This window comes from Natator depressus, chromosome 2 (genome assembly GCF_965152275.1).
Source record: "Natator depressus isolate rNatDep1 chromosome 2, rNatDep2.hap1, whole genome shotgun sequence".
NCBI lineage: Eukaryota > Metazoa > Chordata > Testudines > Cheloniidae > Natator > Natator depressus.
The window spans coordinates 181,181,853-181,202,250 of record NC_134235.1 but is presented as its reverse complement, the minus strand read 5'-3'; the positions used below and the strand labels follow the sequence as shown (position 1 = coordinate 181,202,250).

The following is a 20,398-nucleotide window of genomic DNA, read 5'->3' as shown; positions in this document are numbered from 1 at the left end:
TTGGATCATTCTTGTTCCTTCAGGGAAAGTAATCCTGGTTGGAGGAATTTGTTTGAATTTTGCTCAGCGGTTGGTTCACACCCAAGACCAGGGCGACTTGGCTGGTCATCTTCATTCTTACTGGGGAACGAGAATGCCTGTTCTAAGCATTAGCTCCAGATTATTCAGTGCCTGAAAATGGACAATTTCTTTAATTCAGAAGTGAAGAACTAGAGATGGAGATCCTATGCATCTTGAATTTCTTGCTGCACTTCCTGAGTGTGTGGAGGTTGTTTTTTTTTAGATTTAGGAAAATAAGTTTATTCAGAATAAGAATCCCTTGCCTTTAAGAGCTTGTCTACAATGGCAATTTACAGCGCTGCAACTTTCTCGCTTAAAGATGTGAAAAAACACCCCCCTGAGCACAGCAAGTTTCAGTGCTGTAAAGCGCCAATGTAGACAGTGCACCAGCGCTGGGAGCCGAGCTCCTAGTTCTGGTAGCGTCACCCCTCATGGAGGTGGTTTTTTAAGAGCGCTGGGAGAGAGCTGTGACCACACAAGCCACATTAAAGCACTGCCATGGCAGCACTTTAGCGTTGCCAGTGTAGACTAGCTCTAAGGGGGTTTTAGCATTTGGTATTTTAAGGAATTCATTAGCCCTAGTAGTGATGGATCAACTCTAACCCAAATTACATATTGGTAGCATTTGAATAGCAGGCTGAAGCACCAGGAACAAATCCTGCTTTTGCCATAAAGGTTTGACAGCATAATTTAGGCTGTCGTTTAGGAATGGAGATGGCTCCTGAGGTGCTTGGGATCTGACACAGGGCCGAGGAAAGCAAGTCTTACTTCCTGGACAGTACTAGAAGAGCAATCTTCTTCAAGTTACCAGATTTCTTGCCTTGTGTGTGTCTCTAGGACTCTTCCTTTGAAGTATGTTTCACCTGTTCTGCCATCAACATGGAAGGCTTTGAGTTTACACACTATTTTTCAAAGACTCAGTGTACAAAAATGTGCCAAGTGCTATGCAGGAATTTCTGAACCTTTTGTGAGAAGGATGCCTGCTGACTCCACAAACAAGGTAGAATCTCAACAAATTGGGTGCTTCTGTTATATAAAAGCTGCCTTTGATAAGACTGCCCATTCTCTACCAACCTGATGCTGGCTATACAGCTTCCCCAGACAGAGACTCCCTACTGTGAAGTGAAAGAGAGGGAAGAAGACAACAGTACAGAGGAGGAGAAGGAGAAAGGTGAAAAGAAGTGGGAAGGAGTCTCTTGAGTTCTTCCAAAAGCAAATACAGTCCAAATAAAATGGGAGTTCTAGAGTTGCTATCCCCAGTTCCTGCAGAGAAAGGAACCTCTCATTACTAAGTACTGGAATGAGTTCTATTATTTTTGCCATCATGTCTTCATAGCTCTAGCTGCTTCTAAAGACTTCAGAAATGGAGCTCAATACATGAGAAAAGGTCAGTGGACATGTCAATCCATGAGTGACTTTTTTGGTAACATTTTTGTTTTGAATAAATGCATAGAGTCAATTTAAAACCACACTTCTGACTGAAAATAGTTTACTATTGTTACAATACCTATGAGTACTGTAATAAAAGTGAGAAAAAAGTTGTTTGTTTTTAATTTGCATATATACCACCACTGGATATTAGTTTCACAGTATCCCCTTTATTCAATATCTCCTCTTTGAATGGATGCATCCGTGAAAAAATCATTTTTTTAAAATAGGAAAATGTCACTGAAAAAACTCACAAAAATTGGTAGTGGAATTTAGGGCAGCTGTAGTCCTTGAAACTACTTCTAACTCATTTTTTCCCTCTTAAATGGTCACCCTAAAAAACAGAGTTCCTGGAATCAGAAATATGTTCAATCCAAAATGTAATTCCCAAATGCAGAGATAAATATGCCAATGAACTTTGCCAGAGAGTGGTATTGGACAATAGCTCTTCATCCCTAAAGGTTTTGTAGTTCCACATCTTATTTCGCCCCCCTTCTTCAACATGTACTTGGAGAGGATTAGTAAGGTGTGGGCTCCAGTGTTTTCAGTACCCTTGAAAACACCCAGCCCTCCAACTGTATCTCACCTAACTGAACAAGTGCTGTCAAACATCTGGCCCAGTGTCTGTCTGAGACTGGAATGGGAGTGAAGGCTTTGTCTGTCTGAAGCTCCATCTGGCCAAGACTGTGGTGATACTAGCAGTTGGGATGAAGCAACAGGAAGATATGGCAAAGAGCATATCTAATCTTCTGACTGAATTTATGTGCCTGCCATTTGTCAGTAGTTTGCAGTTTAGGAATTACTTCATTCCTAGCTGCCATTAGACAACCACACAGAAGCAATGACGAGAATGGTTTTTTCCATCTTGTCTGACTTGGAAATTGTACCTATTTCTTTCATATGGAGACCTTGCTACTGGAATTCATGCCTTCCTCATCTCACTAGCACCGCAATACACTCTAATTAACACACCTTAAATACACTTAAAAACTGGTTGAAGAACACAACAGCCAACGTATTAAATAGTTTCTGTCAGTCGCAACGGCTTGATGTCTAGCTGGCAGCCAAAATCAAGCGGAGTGCCCCAGGGGTCAGTTTTGTTCAACATTTTCATTAATGATCTGGATGATGGTATGGATTTCACCCTCAGCAAGTTTGCAGATGACACTAAGCTGGGGGGAGAGGTAGATACGCTGAAGGGTAGGGTTAGGGTCCAGGGTGACCTAGACAAATTGGAGGATTGGGCCAAAAGAAATCTGTTGAGGTTCAACAAGGACAAGTGCAGAGTCCTGCACTTAGGATGGAAGAATCCCATGCACTGCTACAGGCTGGGGACCGACTGGCTCAGCGGCAGTTCTGCAGAAAAGGATCTGGGGATTACAGTGGATGAGAAGCTCGATATGAGTCAACAGTGTGCCCTTGTTGCCAAGAAGGCTAACGGCATATTGGGCTGCACTAGTAGGAGCACTGCCAGTGGATCGAGGGAAGTTATTATTCCCCTCTATTCGGCACTGGTGAGGCCGCATCTGGAGTACTGCATCCAGTTTTGGGGCCCCCACTACAGAAAGGATGTAGAAAAATTGGAGCGAGTCCAGCGGAGGGCAACGAAAATGATTAGGGGGCTGGGGCACATGACTTATGAGGAGAGGCGAAGGGAACTGGGCTTATTTAGTCTGCAGAAGAGAAGAGTGAGGGGGGATTTGATAGCAGCCTTCAACTACCTGAAGGGGGGTTCCAAAGAGGATGGAGCTTGGCTGTTCTCAGTGGTGGAAGATGACAGAACAAGGAGCAATGGCCTCAAGTTGCAGTGGGGTAGGTCTAGGTTGGATATTAGGAAAATCTATTTCACTAGGAGGGTGATGAAGCACTGGAATGGGTTACCCTAGGGAGGTGGTGGAATCTCCAGCCTTAGAGGTTTTTAAGGCCTGGCTTGACAAAGCCCTGGCTGGGATGATTTAGTTGGGGTTGGTCCTGCTTTGAGCAGGGGGTTGAACTAGATGACCTTCTGAGGTCTCTTCCAACCCTCATCTTCTATGATTCTAACATACATCACAAGTTTCCCATGATCTGAACTGGTTGCCTTTTGATTCCAGAGTAGAAGTTAAGATGTTGGTTTTGGCCTATAAAGTTCTAAATGGCTTAAGTTTCGCCTGCTCGAGAGAAACTCCCATTTCCAGATGCCAAACCACCACAGATACAATTAATGGAGGCTCTGGAGTTACATTCTCCATTGGTCTGAAATACACCAAATTTGTAGACTTTTAGAACAAACTGCAAGCCTATTTCACAGGCTTTTGGGAAGTATGGAGTAAAGTTTATACTGAACACAGATTTCATCTCTTCAAAACTTTTCAGTCTTCTCTTAAATAATCACTGAATCAGCTAAATCAACTTGATATACGTAAAGGGCTTGGCATATTCACATAAATTACATGCAAGAACACAACTTTCAAAGAACATTATTGAAGTTGCAAAGTTAATGTTAAGATTCCTTCCCCACTCTGAACTCTAGGGTACAGATGTGGGGACCTGCATGAAAACCTCCTAAGCTTACTTTTACCAGCTTAGGTTAAAACTTCCCCAAGGTACAAAATTATTTTACCCTTGGATTTCCACTGCCACCACCAAACTTTATCTGGGTTTACTGGGAAAACGTAGTTTAGACACGTCTTCCCCCCCAAAATCCTCCCAACCCTTGCACCCCACTTCCTGGGGAAGGTTTGGTAAAAATCCTCACCAATTTGCATAGGTGACCACAGACCCAAACCCTTGGATCTTAAAACAATGAAAAAGCATTCAGTTTTCTTACAAGAAGACTTTTAATAGAAGTAAAGGAATCACCTCTGTAAAATCAGGATGGTAGATACCTTACAAGGTAATTAGATTCAAAACATAAAGAATCCCTCTAGGCAAAACCGTAAGTTACAAAAAAGACACACAGACAGGAATAGTCATTCTATTCAGCACAGCTCTTTTCTCAGCCATTTAAAGAAATCATAATCTAACACATACCTAGCTAGATTACTTACTAAAAGTTCTAAGACTCCATTCCTGTTCTGTCCCTGGCAAAAGCAGCATACAGACAGACACAGACCCTTTGTTTTTCCTCCCTCCTCCCAGCTTTTGAAAGTATCTTGGCTCCTCATTGGTCATTTTGGTCAGGTGCCAGAGAGGTTACCTTTAGCTTCTTAACCCTTTACAGGTAAGAGGATTTTTCCTCTGGCCAGGAGGGATTTTAAAGGGGTTTACCCTTCCCTTTATATTTATGACAGTTAAGCACTCAAAAGTTGAGAAATGCCAGAATTAAGGTTACCTGTGCAACCTTAATTTAGTACTCTTGTACATATGCATTTTTATATAGTCTAATTACATCATTACATACTATTTTTTCCATAGAACCCCTGCCTCCTTCAGTCCTCAAAACAGACAGTGCCCATTTAATGAGAAGTTGTTCAATATTTTGCTTCGTCTTCGACATTCCATATGTGGCTCTATGCCTTTGAATAGTGTGCAGTAAATAACGGTGGGCTGTAAATGGAGCTATTAATTTCTTAATAGGCTTTTGCTACAGTTCTCATCACCACAGTATTTGAGTGCTTCCCAAACATTAATTTATCTTCACAACTCACCTGTGAGATGACTGGGTATTAGCTCCATTTTACAGATGGCAAACTGAGACACACAAAGATCAGTGTCAAAAGTATCTATTAATTTTGGGTGCGCAACTTCAGACACTTAGGACCTTAATATATTCAAAGTACAGCTTCCACTGACTTCAATTGCAGCTGTGAATGATCAACATGTCTGCAAATCAGACCCTAGAGTCCTAAGTTGAGCAATTAAAAATTATTATGCAATTAGCGATCACTTGTGAAAAGTTCGCTTTAAGTGACTTGCCCAGAATCACAAAAGTTATATGTGGCAGAGGCAGGAATAGAATTACATTCTCCAGGATGGCATTCAGCTGACATACCTATAAGACCATCCCTTCTTTTCATGCAATCCTGTGCCTCATTCACCTTACAACTTCCAACTTCCGCAACAACTGAGGCAGGGATCCTACAGACAATAGTCTCTTTCAGTACACTACTGTGATTCATCCCCAAAGCAGGGTAGAAAAAAATAGCATGTGAACATGTAATTAAGGACATGCACTATCTCAGTCTCCCTCTGAGGGCTTCTCATCCAATCTCTGTCCCTTCTCCTCCCCCAGCTCCTTGTCTCTTTTCCCTGCCAGTCCCAGTTCCCCCTTGGACCATGGCTCCTTGTCAGATCAGTCTCCCTCCCTCCCAATACTGGTTCCCAGTCCCAGTTTCCTCCCTAGCTCCTCAGCTGCTCTCAATTAATTTTCCCCTTCCACACATTGTCTCCCCTCATTTCCCTCCGTGGCCTCCAGACCTAGAATCTGGCCCCCACCAGCTTCCAGTCCCAGTCTTCACCCCTGCCCCCGGGCACCTTATTCCCATCTACTCCCCGGCCCTTCCTTATAATGCCTTATGTCGAGCTCTTGTCTCTTTAGCATTTGAATCAGACTGCTTCCTCTTCCACACTGCCTGGGTACCAGCAGTGGGGATCACTGACAGCACAGAGATGGATGCCTGCTGACTCCACAAACAAGGTAGGATCCCAACAACTGGGGTGCTTCTGTGAGATAAAAGCTCCCTGCTCTCAATTCTGGTGTCTGGCCCCAATCCAGCAGAGAGCAGCCATTACTTAGAAGTAAGGCTTTACCCCTGTAGCCCTGGGCTAAAGCATGCTCACTTACTCTATCCAGGGGGGTGTTGCATGCACTGTCCGGTTCGCACTAGGAGCTGTGAGGGGATGAAGCATGCTCAGTGAGGCTAGACTCTACAGAGATTTTGACTTTTAAGCTCTAGAAAATATCTACTGAGCAAATGCTAACTGAAATTTTTCAAAGGCTTGTAACTTGGCTAGGTCTGGGTATATTTCACAGGGATGGCAAATCATACAACCCTGACAGAGGCCACCCCAATGCCAAATTTCAAGCTCCTGTTCCAAAGCACGGGCCCCTGGAGCTTTCCAAAGGCAGATACCGGATTTTTTTAAAAAATATTTAAAAAAACCAAAAGTTTTCCCTATCATTTTTACCCCACCATCATTCTGGCTGACCCCTTCCCTGCAAAAAAAAAAAAAAAAAAAACAAAACAAAACAAAACCAATCAGCCTGAAGCAGGCAACTGGCATAGAAAATTTCAGCCCAAATTATTGAAGTTTGACAAAGTTATAAGCAACTGAATATGGGGTCTTATAATGGAAAGTGTCTTGCAATCTTAAAAGACGGAGATGATGTTACCAGGCCCACCAGAAGGAGAAGTAGGTAGCCACCACATCTGACATACTGTTGTAAAATGTACTTAAAGATGATCTGTGACCCTGCATTTAAAAACATAAAATGGCAGAATATGGCATTAACCACAGGATACATGACAAAAACAACAAATGTGCTTCAGTCTCAGGTTCTAGGGGTGTGTCTGTGCGGATTTGTTCTTGTGCTTTTTCAGGGAGTTTCTTGAGCAGATGGTGTAGTTTCTTTTGGTAACCCTCAGTGGGATCAGAGGGTAATGGCTTGTAGAATGTGGTGGTGGAGAGCTGCCTAGCAGCCTCTGTTAGGGGGCTTATTCCTTCACCCACTTACTTCCCTGGTTCTTCTCGCATGAACAGAGAGCAACAATACCCGAAGTCCAAAGGTGCAAACAATTCGATGTTTATTGGGGTGAACTTCCAGCAAGCATGATTCCAGTTTCCTTCCTTAGTATCCTCCTTCCCAGCTCTGACACCACAGAGCCTTACACCTGTGTCCCTGTTCCCATTTCTCCCTTTAGCCAAACAGGATTCCAGTTTCCTTACTCCCATTCCCTGTTCCCATTTCCCCCTTTAGCAAAACATGGTTCCAATTTCCTTACCCTCATTCCCTGTTCCCATTTCCCCCTTTAGCAAAACATGGTTCCAATTTCTCCACCCCCATACCCTGTTCCCATCTCTCCCTCACACACACCCACCCCCTCCCACCAAGGCCCACTCACTTCCTCATTGACTACAGGTTATATAGTAAAACTTGAGTTCTGCTTAGCTATACCTTAACCAATCATTTTCCTGAAATTTAACTAACCAATCCTAACATATTGTGTAACCAATTATATCCCACCACCTTAATTAGTTTACACCCAGCAAAAATAATTATACAGCAGACAGGAACAATCACAGAACCAGACAGAGATTATACAGACAAACAATAGCAAAGTGGGAACTATAATGACAAAACAATACAGAAGTGAGGATTTCACATTCCAGTATTGATAAGTGAGTTCTTGCCAGACAGGATGCTGTTTCCTTTTACATTTTCTAGGCACTTCCCTTTCTCTGGAGGTGATAGGAATACAATCCTGTCCTGATAATGCCTAACAGCCCAATAGCACCTTCTTTCAATGTGACTAGTTTGGAATGTGAGGATGTGACCTGTCGCTTCCTAGCTTATGGCTGCCTCTGCTGCTTAGCCAAAGGCCTTAGCCTAAGAACAGGACCTCAGACTGTCACAGTAAGAGAAGGCCCTTACACCAGCAGACAGTGATTTTGATTCTTTCTTTTATACTTCTAGAACTAGCCAAGTGATAAGAATACACCTAAATTCTTAGAGTACAGGCCTTTACAGACAGGCCTGAATATCTATATCCTAACAGCCTCTTGTTCATATTCTGACCTATTCATGATGACGACAGCACCTCCTTTGTCAGCCTTTTTGATTATGATGTCAGAGCTGTTTCTGAGGCTGTGGATTGCAACAAAGCCTGTTGCCAACTGTGTCCATATATCTATTCAGGGGACACCATCATAGGTGGGCCTAATCACATCAGCCACACTATCAGAGGCTCGTTCACCTGCACATCTACCAATGTGATATATGCCATCATGTGCCAGCAATGCCCCTCTGCCATGTACACTGGACAAACTGGACAGTCTCTACGTAAAAGAATAAAGGGACACAAATCAGACCTCAAGCATTATAACATTCAAAAACCAGTCGGAGAACACTTCAATCTCTCTGGTCACTCGATTACAGACCTAAAAGTGGCAATTCTTCAACAAAAAAACTTCAAAAACAGACTCCAAAGAGAGACTGCTGAATTGGAATTAATTTGCAAACTGGACACCATTACATTAGGCTTGAATAAAGACTGGGAGTGGATGTGTCATTACACAAAGTAAAACTATTTCCCCATATTTATTTCTTCCCCCCCCCCGCTGTTCCTCACAGGTTCTTGTCAACTGCTGGAAATGGCCCACCTTGATTATCACTACAAAAGGTTTTTTTTCTCTCCTGCTGGTAATAGCTCCCCTTACCTGATTACTCTCTTCACAGTGTGTATGGTAACACCCATTGTTCCATGTTCTCTGTGTATATAAAATCTCCCCACTGTATTTTCCACTGCATGCATCCGATGAAGTGAGTTGTAGCTCACAAAAGCTTATGCTCAAATAAATTGGTTAGTCTCTAGGGTGCCACAAGTACTCCTTTTCTTTTTGCGGATACAGACTAACACGGCTGCTACTCTGAAACCTGCCATTACTTCAGTTTACTATAAGTCAGTAAGGAATGGATTTAAGATAAACCTAGTAAGTCATTCAGACTGATACAGGAGTGTCCACAGAATCTTTTGTATTGGTTTAACTATATTGGTTTAAAAGCCAGTTCAATTTATACCCAAGAAAGTTACACTGGTAGATTAGCCTTTATGTTTGTCTAAAGCCTTGCTTAAGAACAAGCTAGCACTGGATTAGCTAAAGGTACAGTTTTAAATCAATGTTATTAAAGTGTTGTGTAAATACTTTTTACACTCTGGTTTAATTCTCTAAGAAAAAAATCAAACTTAACTAAAATCAACCACCCTTAAACTTAAGTGAAACAAAATTAAATAGCAAGAACTTCTTGAGCTGAGTTTATACGCATTTCTTCCCCAATTTTGTAATCTTAATTACTATAGGCAATGCAGGTAGCAACACCTATTAAGGTTGCCCAACACTGCTCATTATAAGACTATTTTCAGTTCCTTATAACTTTGCCAAATTTGAACCATTTGGGCTGAGATTTACCATGCTGGGTGTCTGCCTACGGCTGATATAGGTTTCAGCTAAAATGGTTCAGCTGTTTCTGAGAATAAGATTGTAGACAAATATATTTTCTCCATGTTAAAGAAAAAATCTTATATTTTTACTGAGAAGCTCACGCACTTTCATGCTTTGAAGCATAGACTTGAAAATTTGGCAGGTAGTTGGCTGCCTTTGTGACTGAGGTGTGCTTTTTGCTGTTCCTGTGAAATGCCTCTCAAATATAAGCCTCTGAAAAATCTGATTTCACTCATGCGCTGCAGAGACTTTAGAGGTTGTCAACTAACTTCTCTAAAGACTCCGCTTGCACTGGACATGCCCTGTTCCCTCACAGTTCCCATGTGCCAACCACACTGTGCATGCACCATCCCCACCAAGTGACTGAGCATCTTGAATCCCAGGGCAGCAGAGGCTGAGTAGGAGTTTTCATGCAACTGTTCATCCCAGCTGCTGCAGGAAGCTGTGGCACTGGGCACAGAACCTGAGAGCAGGGGCTCTGTCTATCCTGTGCTCTGAATGCCCCCACTGGTATTCAGCTGATCCCATCCAGTTTAAGATTAGAAATTAAGTAGCGTAAAACTCAAGTATTGCACGTGATCACATTAAAAAGCTACATTATAAGAATATTAAGGTTGGAAAGTCAAGCACAGTGAGGTAAGTGTATGAACTTCATTTTCTTAGTAGAAAAACTAAGGCACAGAGAGATGACTTGGGTCCAAGAGATCTCACAGCTTTACCACGTGAAAAACAAGTTACTTATGGGGCATTAGACATGCAGCCTTTGATTACAACCAAGTGAAGATAGCCAACATGAATCAACTGGAAGTAGTAAAGAAACCTATTGCCACTGGTTCCAATAAAAGACATAACTTGTTGGGACAAGAGTCAGGTCACGGGCATAAAAACTCAAGTGCTCTTGCTAGAGGTTGCTAAAAAAAAATCCCAGGAGTCTTTTTATTTTTATATATATAATTACACATACATATGCACACACACACGGAATTCAGACACAATTTTTACCACTAAAAAATGAAACAAATCGTGTTTAAACTATGTAAAAAATACTTTAACTCCTGTTATAATAGACATAAAATTTCTTTCTAGCCCTCATCTGAATTTAAGCATTACAAGTTTTAAAGTGTTTTCCCGCAAATTACCTCAGTCTATTTTTTCTACCCTATCCCACCTGCAACAAAGTAGATTTTACCCGCTCCCATTGTTATAGTAGTGGTTCCTGCGGGATCCCAGTCCTGCTGCAGGGCTCTTCTGTGAACAGATAGGACATAGTTTGCCTACTGAAGAGCTGGTGAATGCTGCCTCACATATGGACCACCACTTTGATTTAGCTTGGTGTTCGCAGGAGAGCTCAGCCATGCTGAAGGGGGATGGGCTGAAGAATCTTGAAAGGGAGGGGTTGCCGTGCCAGAATAAGTGGGCTGACAACCCCCACACTGCTAATTACCCCATCCAGGAGAGGAGGATGAGAAGCAAAAATGAATATAGAAGTAAGCTGGCAAAAGAAGTGGTCAGGAGCAAAGCAAACCAACACTAACTACTGCCATAAAGGCAGAAGATTTGATGGCAAGCTGGAGGAGGAGGCGCGGCCGACATGGGCTACATTAGAACATTACGAACTGTAAAAAGGAGGGCAACAGCTCATAAGTCTCAAAATTGTGGGAGACAGTGGGCTGCAGAAAAGAGACCATGGCTATTGCTCAGATATTGTTTGACAAATTTAGCTCTTTTTCCATGTCACCAAAGAATAAAGAAAAAGGAGACAGTTACACATATCCTCAGATTAAATCTTCTATTACTACTAAGGGCAAGTCTGCACAACAAAATTAAGTCACCCTAAGCTGCGTCGACACACAGCCACTGCAATAATTAATTTGCTTTTGCATATCCATGCTAAGGTCCTTTTGCCGGTGGTGTGCATCCTCACAAGCAGCACTTGCAGCGAAGCAGAGAGCAGTGCACCATGGGTAGCTATCCCACTATGCAATTTGCCACTATCTGGCATAGGCTGCTTTGAGAATGGTTTGCAAAGCCTCATGGGGGCAAATGAGTCACGCAAGGGTGACTACGAACATGGTTTCAACAGCCCATGTTGCTGTTTTCTCCATCCCATAATATTATCTGCATCCCATAATGTTTTGCATCTCCTTTCAAAAGCCCCACAAACCCATGCATCTGCCATCTCTGTGAGAAGCATGGATCCAGCACTGCTCTTCAGTGGTTTGTTGACCGTTACGAACACAACACGCCTGGTCCTTCAGCATTTTAAGAGTTGCCAGAGAAGCCGCGAGGGCTATGACAATGCCTTGCAGGCTGCCTTGCTGACGGATGTAGAAAGAAACAATTCAAGGTTGTTGTTGGCATTCGGAGCAGTTGCAGATGGTGGAGCACTGGTTCTGGGCCCGAGAAACAAGCATAGACTGGTGCGATCGCATCATTATGCAGGTTTGGGATGACGAGTAGCGGCTGCAGAACTTTTGGAAGCACAAGGACACGTTAATGGAACTGTGTGCGGAGCTTGCCCCAACCCTCCGGCACAGAGACACCAAAAAGAGCTGCACTCACGATGAAGAAGCAATCGCTGTGTGAAAGCTGGCCAAGCAAGATTGCTAACGATCAGTCGGGAATCAATTTGGAGTTGGGAAATCCACCGTGGGGGTTGCTGTGATGCAAATGTGCAGGCCCATTAATTGGGTCTTGCTGCAAAGGACTGTAACATTTAAAGTGTAGTACATTCTGAGTGGTTCTGCAGCAATGGGGTTTCTGAACTGTGGTGGGGTGATAGATGGCATGCTTATCCCTATTTTGGCATCAGACAACCGTGCCAACGAGTACATCAACAGAAAGAGCAACTTTTCTATGGTATTGCAAGCACTGGTGGATCACCAGAGATGTTTTACCAACACCAATGTGGGATGGTCAGGGATGGTGCCTTACACATGATTTTTAAAAACATAGGGCTATTCAGAAAGATGCAACCAGAGACTTTCTTTCCAGACTGGCGGATTTCCATTGGGGATATGGAAACACCAATAGTGATCCTTGGCTCATGAAGCCGTACACCAGCCACCTCGACAGCAGCAAGGAACGCTTCAACTACACGCTCAGCAGGTACAGAATGGCTGTTGAATGTGCCTTTGGCCGTTTTTAAGGGCACTGGCACTGTCTACTCACGCAATTAGACTTTAGTGAAAAAAATATTCCCATGGTTATAGCTGCCTGCTGTGTGTGTCATAATAACTGTGAAGCAATGTTTCCACCAGGGTGGAGCACAGACGTGGAATGCCTGGCTGCTGATTTTGAGCAGCCAGATATTAGGGTTATAAGAAGAGCTCAACAGGGAGCTATAAAGCTCAGGGAGGCTTTGAAAGATGATTTCAATAGTGAGCCACAGTAATGTGTTGTTGTTGTAGTGTGCTTTGCTGGGCATTGTTTTTTAGAACCCTGGTACGAACCTTGTAAAAAGTGCTCTGTGTGTGATCACATAATATTGTGAATGCACCTATTGCTATTATCTTTTAAAGATGTCAGCCCCCGCCACCTTATGCTGTCAACTAATAAAGATGAATTAATTTTCCATAAACAAACTTTTATTCCAAACATATGCAAACAAAAACAATTGTAACTGAATGAAACTATATAAATACAGGGAAAAGAACCTTTGAAAGGGAAAGAACATTCGTTCTCATTTCAAACAATACACCAACAGTCTCTCTCTCAGGTCAGAGAACGTGTGGCTGTGATTGTCTGTACTCTTTCCTCAGGATGGCGGGGTAGCGGTACTGCAGCAGCCCTGGAACATATGGGGTGGGTGGGATGGGTAGGGAGGTCCCAGAATGCAGTTATCGATAGGCTGCAGTGGGAGATGACCACCACAGGTGACTTAGACCAGAAGGTCTGTAAGAGTCTCCAGCATGTCCGTCCGGTCTTGAGAAGCACTGTCACGTCTTGCTGCATCTGTCCTTTAGCAGCACGTTTCTCCTCTCCGCACTCTCCTTTCCCATTCTGTCCAGAAGGGTGCTCCTCCAAGCAGAGGCTTGCAGGATCTCTTGGAACATATCGTCCCATGCTCTCTTTCTTTTCCTCCTTATCTGGCTGAACCACTCCACTGGTGTGGATGGCGAGACCCCTCAAAGCCACATTTCCAGCTAAAAAAGACACCATGCACAGAGGTACTATTGAGAGTGTTTTCACTCCCCTTGATCCACAAAAGTTACAACTACTACAGTCTCACTTGCACTTGGGATTCATAGAGCACGGTGGCAGTTGCAGCCATAGTGAGTACAGCTCAGGGAGAAGGGGGCAATTTGGGACAGTAAGTGTGGGGGAGCATATGGGCACCAGCATATGTCGAATAGGGCAAATGAACTGAATGCTGGCACCGTTTTCCACAGGTGGTGGTGATTTTAGCTGGTATCTCACTCCTAAGGGTAACTCCTGAAAGGGAACACCCCCTGCATGCGTCTGGCCGCAGACTGGGTCCATATGCTGCTAGCCTGTGTGCTGAAATGGTGCTAGCTGAAGTAATTACTGACTGGCTTGGGAAAGTGTCCTACCATGGTGGAAAAAATAAAACAGCCCTCCCCAAAACCTTCAGCAGAGTCCTGGAGGTAGTCTGCAGTCAAGTTTCCTTGAGATCTCTAGTTTCCTTGAGGATTCATGGGACATCCTGGTGCGCATAAACAAACTATTTTTTTGCCTCTGCCTCACTATATAGGAGAATGAGAAGCAGATAGCAACTCTACCTCTATTGATTATTTCACTACATCTTCTACCCTGATTAAAAAGTAGTAAATGAACTGCAATATCAAAGCAAACTGCACGCTTATCAGAAGTTCCTTCCCCTACATCAGGCTTGCCAGTGCTGTACGGTAGGGACTGGCTCGACTGCTCCAGCGTCAGAAAGAGTTCCTGGCTTGACACACCACTGAATCCTCCAGTCACCTGTTCCCCATACTCCTCCTCCGTTTCCTCATCCAATACCTCCTCGTCACTGTGCAATACAGGGGCCCCCCCGAAGTATCCACAGGGCTCTTGGCAGTTGGGCCTCCCCAAAGGATGGCGTGCAGTCTCTTGTAGAAGCAACATGTTTTCAGCTCTGCTCCAGAGTGACTGTTAGACTCCTTTGCCTTCTGGTACACCTGCTGCAGCTCTTTGATTTTCATGTGCACTGCTGCATATCCTTGTTGTAGCCATTCTCCCCATATCCTGAGCGATCTGCTCGTAGATATTGGCATTTCTACTGCTGGATCAGAGCTATGCCTGCACAGTCTTTTTCCCCACAAACCCAGGAGATCCACTACCTCTGTGTACTCCAGGTAGGAGGGCATTTGCTACGTGGCGCTGGCATGGTCAGCTGGGCAGTTGCTATGTGAGCTCTCCACGCAGTGCAAACAGGTAATGGAATTTAACTACATTGACCTAAGTGCTACGCCTCTTGTGGAGGTCAAGTTATTAAGTCGGCATAATGGTTGAGTTACATTGGCGGGAGCAACATTCTTGTGTAGACGCTTACAGAGGTAGGTTGATGTAAACTGCCTTGCATCAATCTAATTCTGTAGTGTAGACCAGGGCTAATTTTCTTCTTTTAGAGGCAACACTTCCTTTTCGCATAACCAAGGTGACAAAAAAATCCTTAGCCTGATTACAGTAAACAAGACACAACCAAAACAAAACCAAAAAAGCCAAGAACCCCTGTCATCTTTAGCAGCCTGAAATGAATGGGAACAGTATGTGTGTACTAGGAATATTTTTGCATTCACAGTAATTGTATAAAGAAAAGGAGGACTTGTGGCACCTTAGAGACTAACAAATCTATTTGAGCATAAGCTTTCGTGAGCTACAGCTCACTTCATGGATGAAGTGAGCTGTAGCTCACGAAAGCTTGTGCTCAAATAGATTTGTTAGTCTCTAAGGTGCCACAAGTCCTCCTTTTATTTTTGCGGATACAGACTAACACGGCTGCTACTCTGAAACCAGTAACTGTATAATCTTTCTCTGAGAGAAGACTAAGTTATTCCATCAGATATGCCAGCCTACAGTTTTTTTAAAACATATTCAAAACCTTGACTACAGGTATGTGGGGGATAGCTCGGAGGGGGGATAGCTCAGTGGTTTGAGCATTGACCTGCTAAACCCAGGTTTGTGAGTTCAATCCTTGAGGAGGCCATTTAGGGATGGGGCAAAAATTGGGGACTGGTCCTGCTTTGAACAGGGGGTTGGACTAGATGACCTCCTGAGGTCCTTTACAACCCTGATATTCTATGATTCTATGATTCTATACAGAAAGAGAGAGAAGAAACATCTTTACGGTTTCCAGAACTGAAAAAGGAAGACCAATAGAAAAGGCAAATATATAAAGCAAAGTAACTGTTACATTTATTTTTGACGTGTCTCAATTTTGATAAACTAGTGCTATTACTTTTGTACAGTCTAATTTCCTGTAACTTGTTTTTTAAAGTGTGGCAGTCAATCGGGAAAATGAAGAAAGCAAAATAAAGTTTCAGCAATTTAAAATTTATTATTTTATAGTTAATATTTCTTCTGTGATGAAGTTTTAGATAGTTCAGTAGAGTGGTTAACTGTTTACTATACTAATAGAGTGGCAACAGTTAACAGAATTACAGTTTTAAAAGCTTGGTAAGAACTTTGCAACGGAGGGAATTTGGATCTTAAAACTTCAGTTCTAGTACCACATCTGTGTAACAATTGAAAAGAAAAAAAAATAGTCCAATGCTCTTAATTTACAAACCTGTTCCTTTTAAAAATCAGTTTATCATAAAAAGGACCTACAAAGGACCTAAAAAACTAAATTTTTTAATTAAGTCTAGATACCCATACGAAATGTCCACAAGAACCAGCATGAGAAAGGTATTCAGCAAAAAAAAGTAAATATTAAGCGACTGTAAAAAATAAAAGTGTGAAATCCTTCTGTTTACGTACTTCCTGGTTCACTCTGACATCATCGTAAATTGAACTGTTATGCCAGTACATATGATGTCACCTTTTGGGAATATCTTCAGTGAACAAGAAAGTATTAAGATTATATTGGAAGGGAGAAAATATATACATTAGTTGTATCTTATTGGTATGCTAATGAACCTCACAACTTGGTTGGTGAGTACATGTAAATCATATATCAGTGCTAATTCATTTTCACTGGGCAGTTCACATTTAACAATGTTAGATGAGCAACCTAGAATTGAAAAAAATCTTGCAGACAGGTTCTAGCAAACAAAACAGTGATGCTTATCTGAAAAAACCAACACTATTAAAAATAATTAGCTATTCATAGCTTTTAATATCTAAAAACTGACATATTAAAAAAATTTCACTCTCAGCAGGCTGAAATCAGATCCTTTTAATTTTCAGGTACTTCAAAGCAGAAATGGAAATAAATGTTTTCCCAAACTATATCATTTGCTGAATACATGAGTGGGCAAATATGACAACTGTCATCCTTCTAGCAGTAAATATTCACTTTTATTCTTAAATAAAATGGTCGAAAAAAAGTAATAATTACGTTTCTGGTTAGATCTTAGATACAGAATTGGAATGAACTCCATGCAATGAGTCTGATACCACAGATCACAAACAGATTTCTCTAACCGAAATGATTAACTTCCATACATAATAAGAACAAGCTATGTACTGCTTACTTCTATTACACATAAGTCATGATAACAGTTTTGTATATTGCCCAGCTTTTTCTGTTTTTCAATATACTTCACAGTTATTGTAGCCAGTTTAAGAAGGCAAAAAACTCTAAAGGTGTACTACATACACACGCCCCTCTGTTTTGTTGAGGTACATGAAGGTTCTTCAACCATTTGAAAAAGGTGTGGGCCTCCATTACAACTTGAATTCTACAAATCTATTGCAGATTTCATAAGCATGTTTTTTGCAATAATTGGTTGTCCTGGGAGTTAACAGAGACCCACACATCTATTCAGAGCTTTCATCAATCTGATTTCCACCTTCAACATGTTCATTTGATTTATGACACCCATTCTATGACAGATAAACATTTGTAGCCCTTTATGTGTTAACTGTATGCTTACATACCCACATATATAGCAGCTAAAGTACTGCATCCATTGAATAAGCAAAACCAAGAACTCATTAATAAAGCTTTGTTAATTGTATATAAACAATCATCCTCCAAAGTTATTTGATTTGTGCTCACTATGTCAGGATTGGAGGAAAAGCATATCAGAATGTGAGTAGATTTATATTACCTCCAACCTTAGGCCCACCAGCTGAACCTGGTTTTCTTGCACTGTTTGAAGGATTCCCGAGTTTTTTAGGTGCAGGAACCTTGAAAGCTGAAGCAGCTGACGATGGCCTATTTCCATCCACTGACTCCTCATCATCAAAGCTTTTATCTACAAAAGGATGCATAAAAGAAATTTACTTATGAGAACAGAGGGTTTTTTTAAAAATTGCTCTGCTGCACTTTTCACAGAAATTTAACAAAAGATCAAATAAAAATTAATACTAATTATTTTGCCCTTTGTCTATGGCATGGGAAACAGATGACAAAGAAAAATAAAAAGCATTTTAATACCACAAGATTTTATACAATACTGCCTTTGGATTCGCAATTATTATAGTATTAAACACAAAAATGAATCCTACATATTCAACATCACAAAAAGAAAAATTCTCTGCACAGTTTAAATGTGTCCTGTCCATCATCTTCCCAAAAATGAATATAATTTTCAGTTCATTCCAGGCTATCCAAGAGCAATGCTTCTCCCTTTTCCTCTACTCATGCATGCATTTTCTGCTACACATCCTCCCATAATGTGTCTACCAACACTCCGTCTTATTCCTTCCACCCAGATCTTGCAACTTACAATCACAGATCCGCTTGCAGATCAACCGCCTCATTCCTCTGATAGCTCTTAATTCCCCTCACACTAGGATGCTCCCAACACCTCACATGACCACACACAATAGATTCTCAATACCAATCAAAGATTCTATCCAAAACTGTCAGAAAACACCATAGCTCCACCACTGAGATTTGTGCCGGCATCTTCCTCTCTCTTCCCTGCACTAGGTGCTGAAACAACCAATCAGCTTCAAGGTGACATCATTTTCTGGTAGCCACTGCCAGATGAAAAGGTGAAAATTCTTCATACATATAAATTCATTCCCCCACACACAATATTTGCAGCCACAATTTCAACCCTTTAAAAATTTCATACCCATACTTTGCTCGAGGGTTTTCACACACACCCCAAAAATACAAGGGCTTGTCTTTTGTTCAGTCAAGTCAGAAACTCATCTCCAGCTAACAGTTAAAATATTCTCAAAAGGATGTGCTGCACTTGGTTTTTAAATTATTTTTTTAATAAAAAAGAATTCCAGAAGCAAACTGCGACCATTTTGTAATTAATTTAGTAGAAAAAGCTGAATTTATCTAGAGCCCTGCAATGCATGTAAAAACAAATCTGTAGTTCATATCATAAACAAGATGGGTGAGGCTGACACAGCTGCATAACAATGATATAAGCCAATTTAGCACATATTTCTTCACTGGAATCTGCCATTTCTAAAAAATATCACAGCACTGCTTTTATTTCAGGAATTTTAATGTTTATTTAACCTTGGTGTACACTGAATGGCAAACTGTTCCCTATAAAATGAGCTATATTTAAAAAGAATCTCCTGGGGGAAGACACATTCACTATCATATCAAAGCAAACATGTTTTTCCAAATGGCATTTATAGCGACAGCTGATGTAAAAACACTGAACATTCTAGGGTTTACTTTAGTTTCCTAACGACAGTATGACTTCAGAAATATTTTTGTTTAACCAAAACAACTTATAGCACTATTAAACCTCTACTTTCATTTACAATCAAAAACCCAGAAAATATCAGTAACTGTGTATCTGAAAATTTTCTCCAACATGCTTATTTCCTTTCAACCACCATTTAAGAGAATGTGATTAAGAATACTTCTGTGTATGGATATGTAAGCAAATCAGAATGCAAGAGGAAGGGCAGTGAAGAAACACACACTATTCCATGAGTTTCCATGGAAACAGTACTCAGTCCTCACACAAGAACTGGGAGAATACACTTCAGTTCTAACTAAGAAAAGACACTGATTTAACTCTTAGTGTCTTAAAAATGTAATTGTAAACATCACCATTTTAAAAAAAAAACTTTTACATCCGTTAATCTAATCACAAGATTAAGTTTTATAAACTTAATGCTGCATGAAATAAATGTTAATGGTAGCGATTAACACTGAGGATTCTGACTCAGGGAAACAACGTAACTTCAAAATAGTATTAAAAACAGGCTGTAGATGAAGCCAATTTTTAACGTCTTTTTTAAAACAATACGATGAATAGCCACCTAAAATTTCTTAAATTATGATACCAGAAGTAGCTGATTATTAAAATTTAACTCTAAATTTTTCACTGTTAATACATACATACTGCATTTTTTTCAGCTTTGACTGTGAAAACAGGCTAGACTTTCATATTGTCAGTCAAAAGAACAATACCGCAGTCTGAGTTGCAAATATTGTATGAGAAAGCAATTTTTATAAAAAATAAAACTGTTTCCAGTGCAATTAAAAAGTAATAGTAAGATTTCTGCTGATTTTACATTTGTAAAGGTTCTTATTCCAGGGTATATATGAAGCTTCAGGAACTTTAAAAAGAATATTGGACAGATTTCTACTAAAAATGCACACAAATTACTCTATAATCTTACAAATACATAAATTGAATATGAAACAATACCTAGT

At 41.2% G+C, this 20,398-nt stretch overlaps 1 protein-coding gene across 48 annotated transcripts in view; it reads right to left on the bottom strand.

Annotated features, from left to right (window-relative positions):
* CLASP2 (cytoplasmic linker associated protein 2) overlaps positions 1 to 20,398 on the bottom strand; it is a 270,485-nt gene that overhangs the window by 157,493 nt on the left and 92,594 nt on the right. For 37 of the 48 annotated variants that reach the window (XM_074945446.1, XM_074945461.1, XM_074945433.1 and 34 more), the window contains one exon: positions 17,865 to 18,011. In XM_074945446.1, the coding sequence (XP_074801547.1) occupies positions 17,865 to 18,011 (147 nt within the window). Of the gene's footprint in view, positions 1 to 17,864; positions 18,012 to 18,485; positions 18,715 to 20,398 lie in introns of those variants that run through there. The other 11 variants (XM_074945472.1, XM_074945464.1, XM_074945466.1 and 8 more) reach the window with 2 other exon arrangements.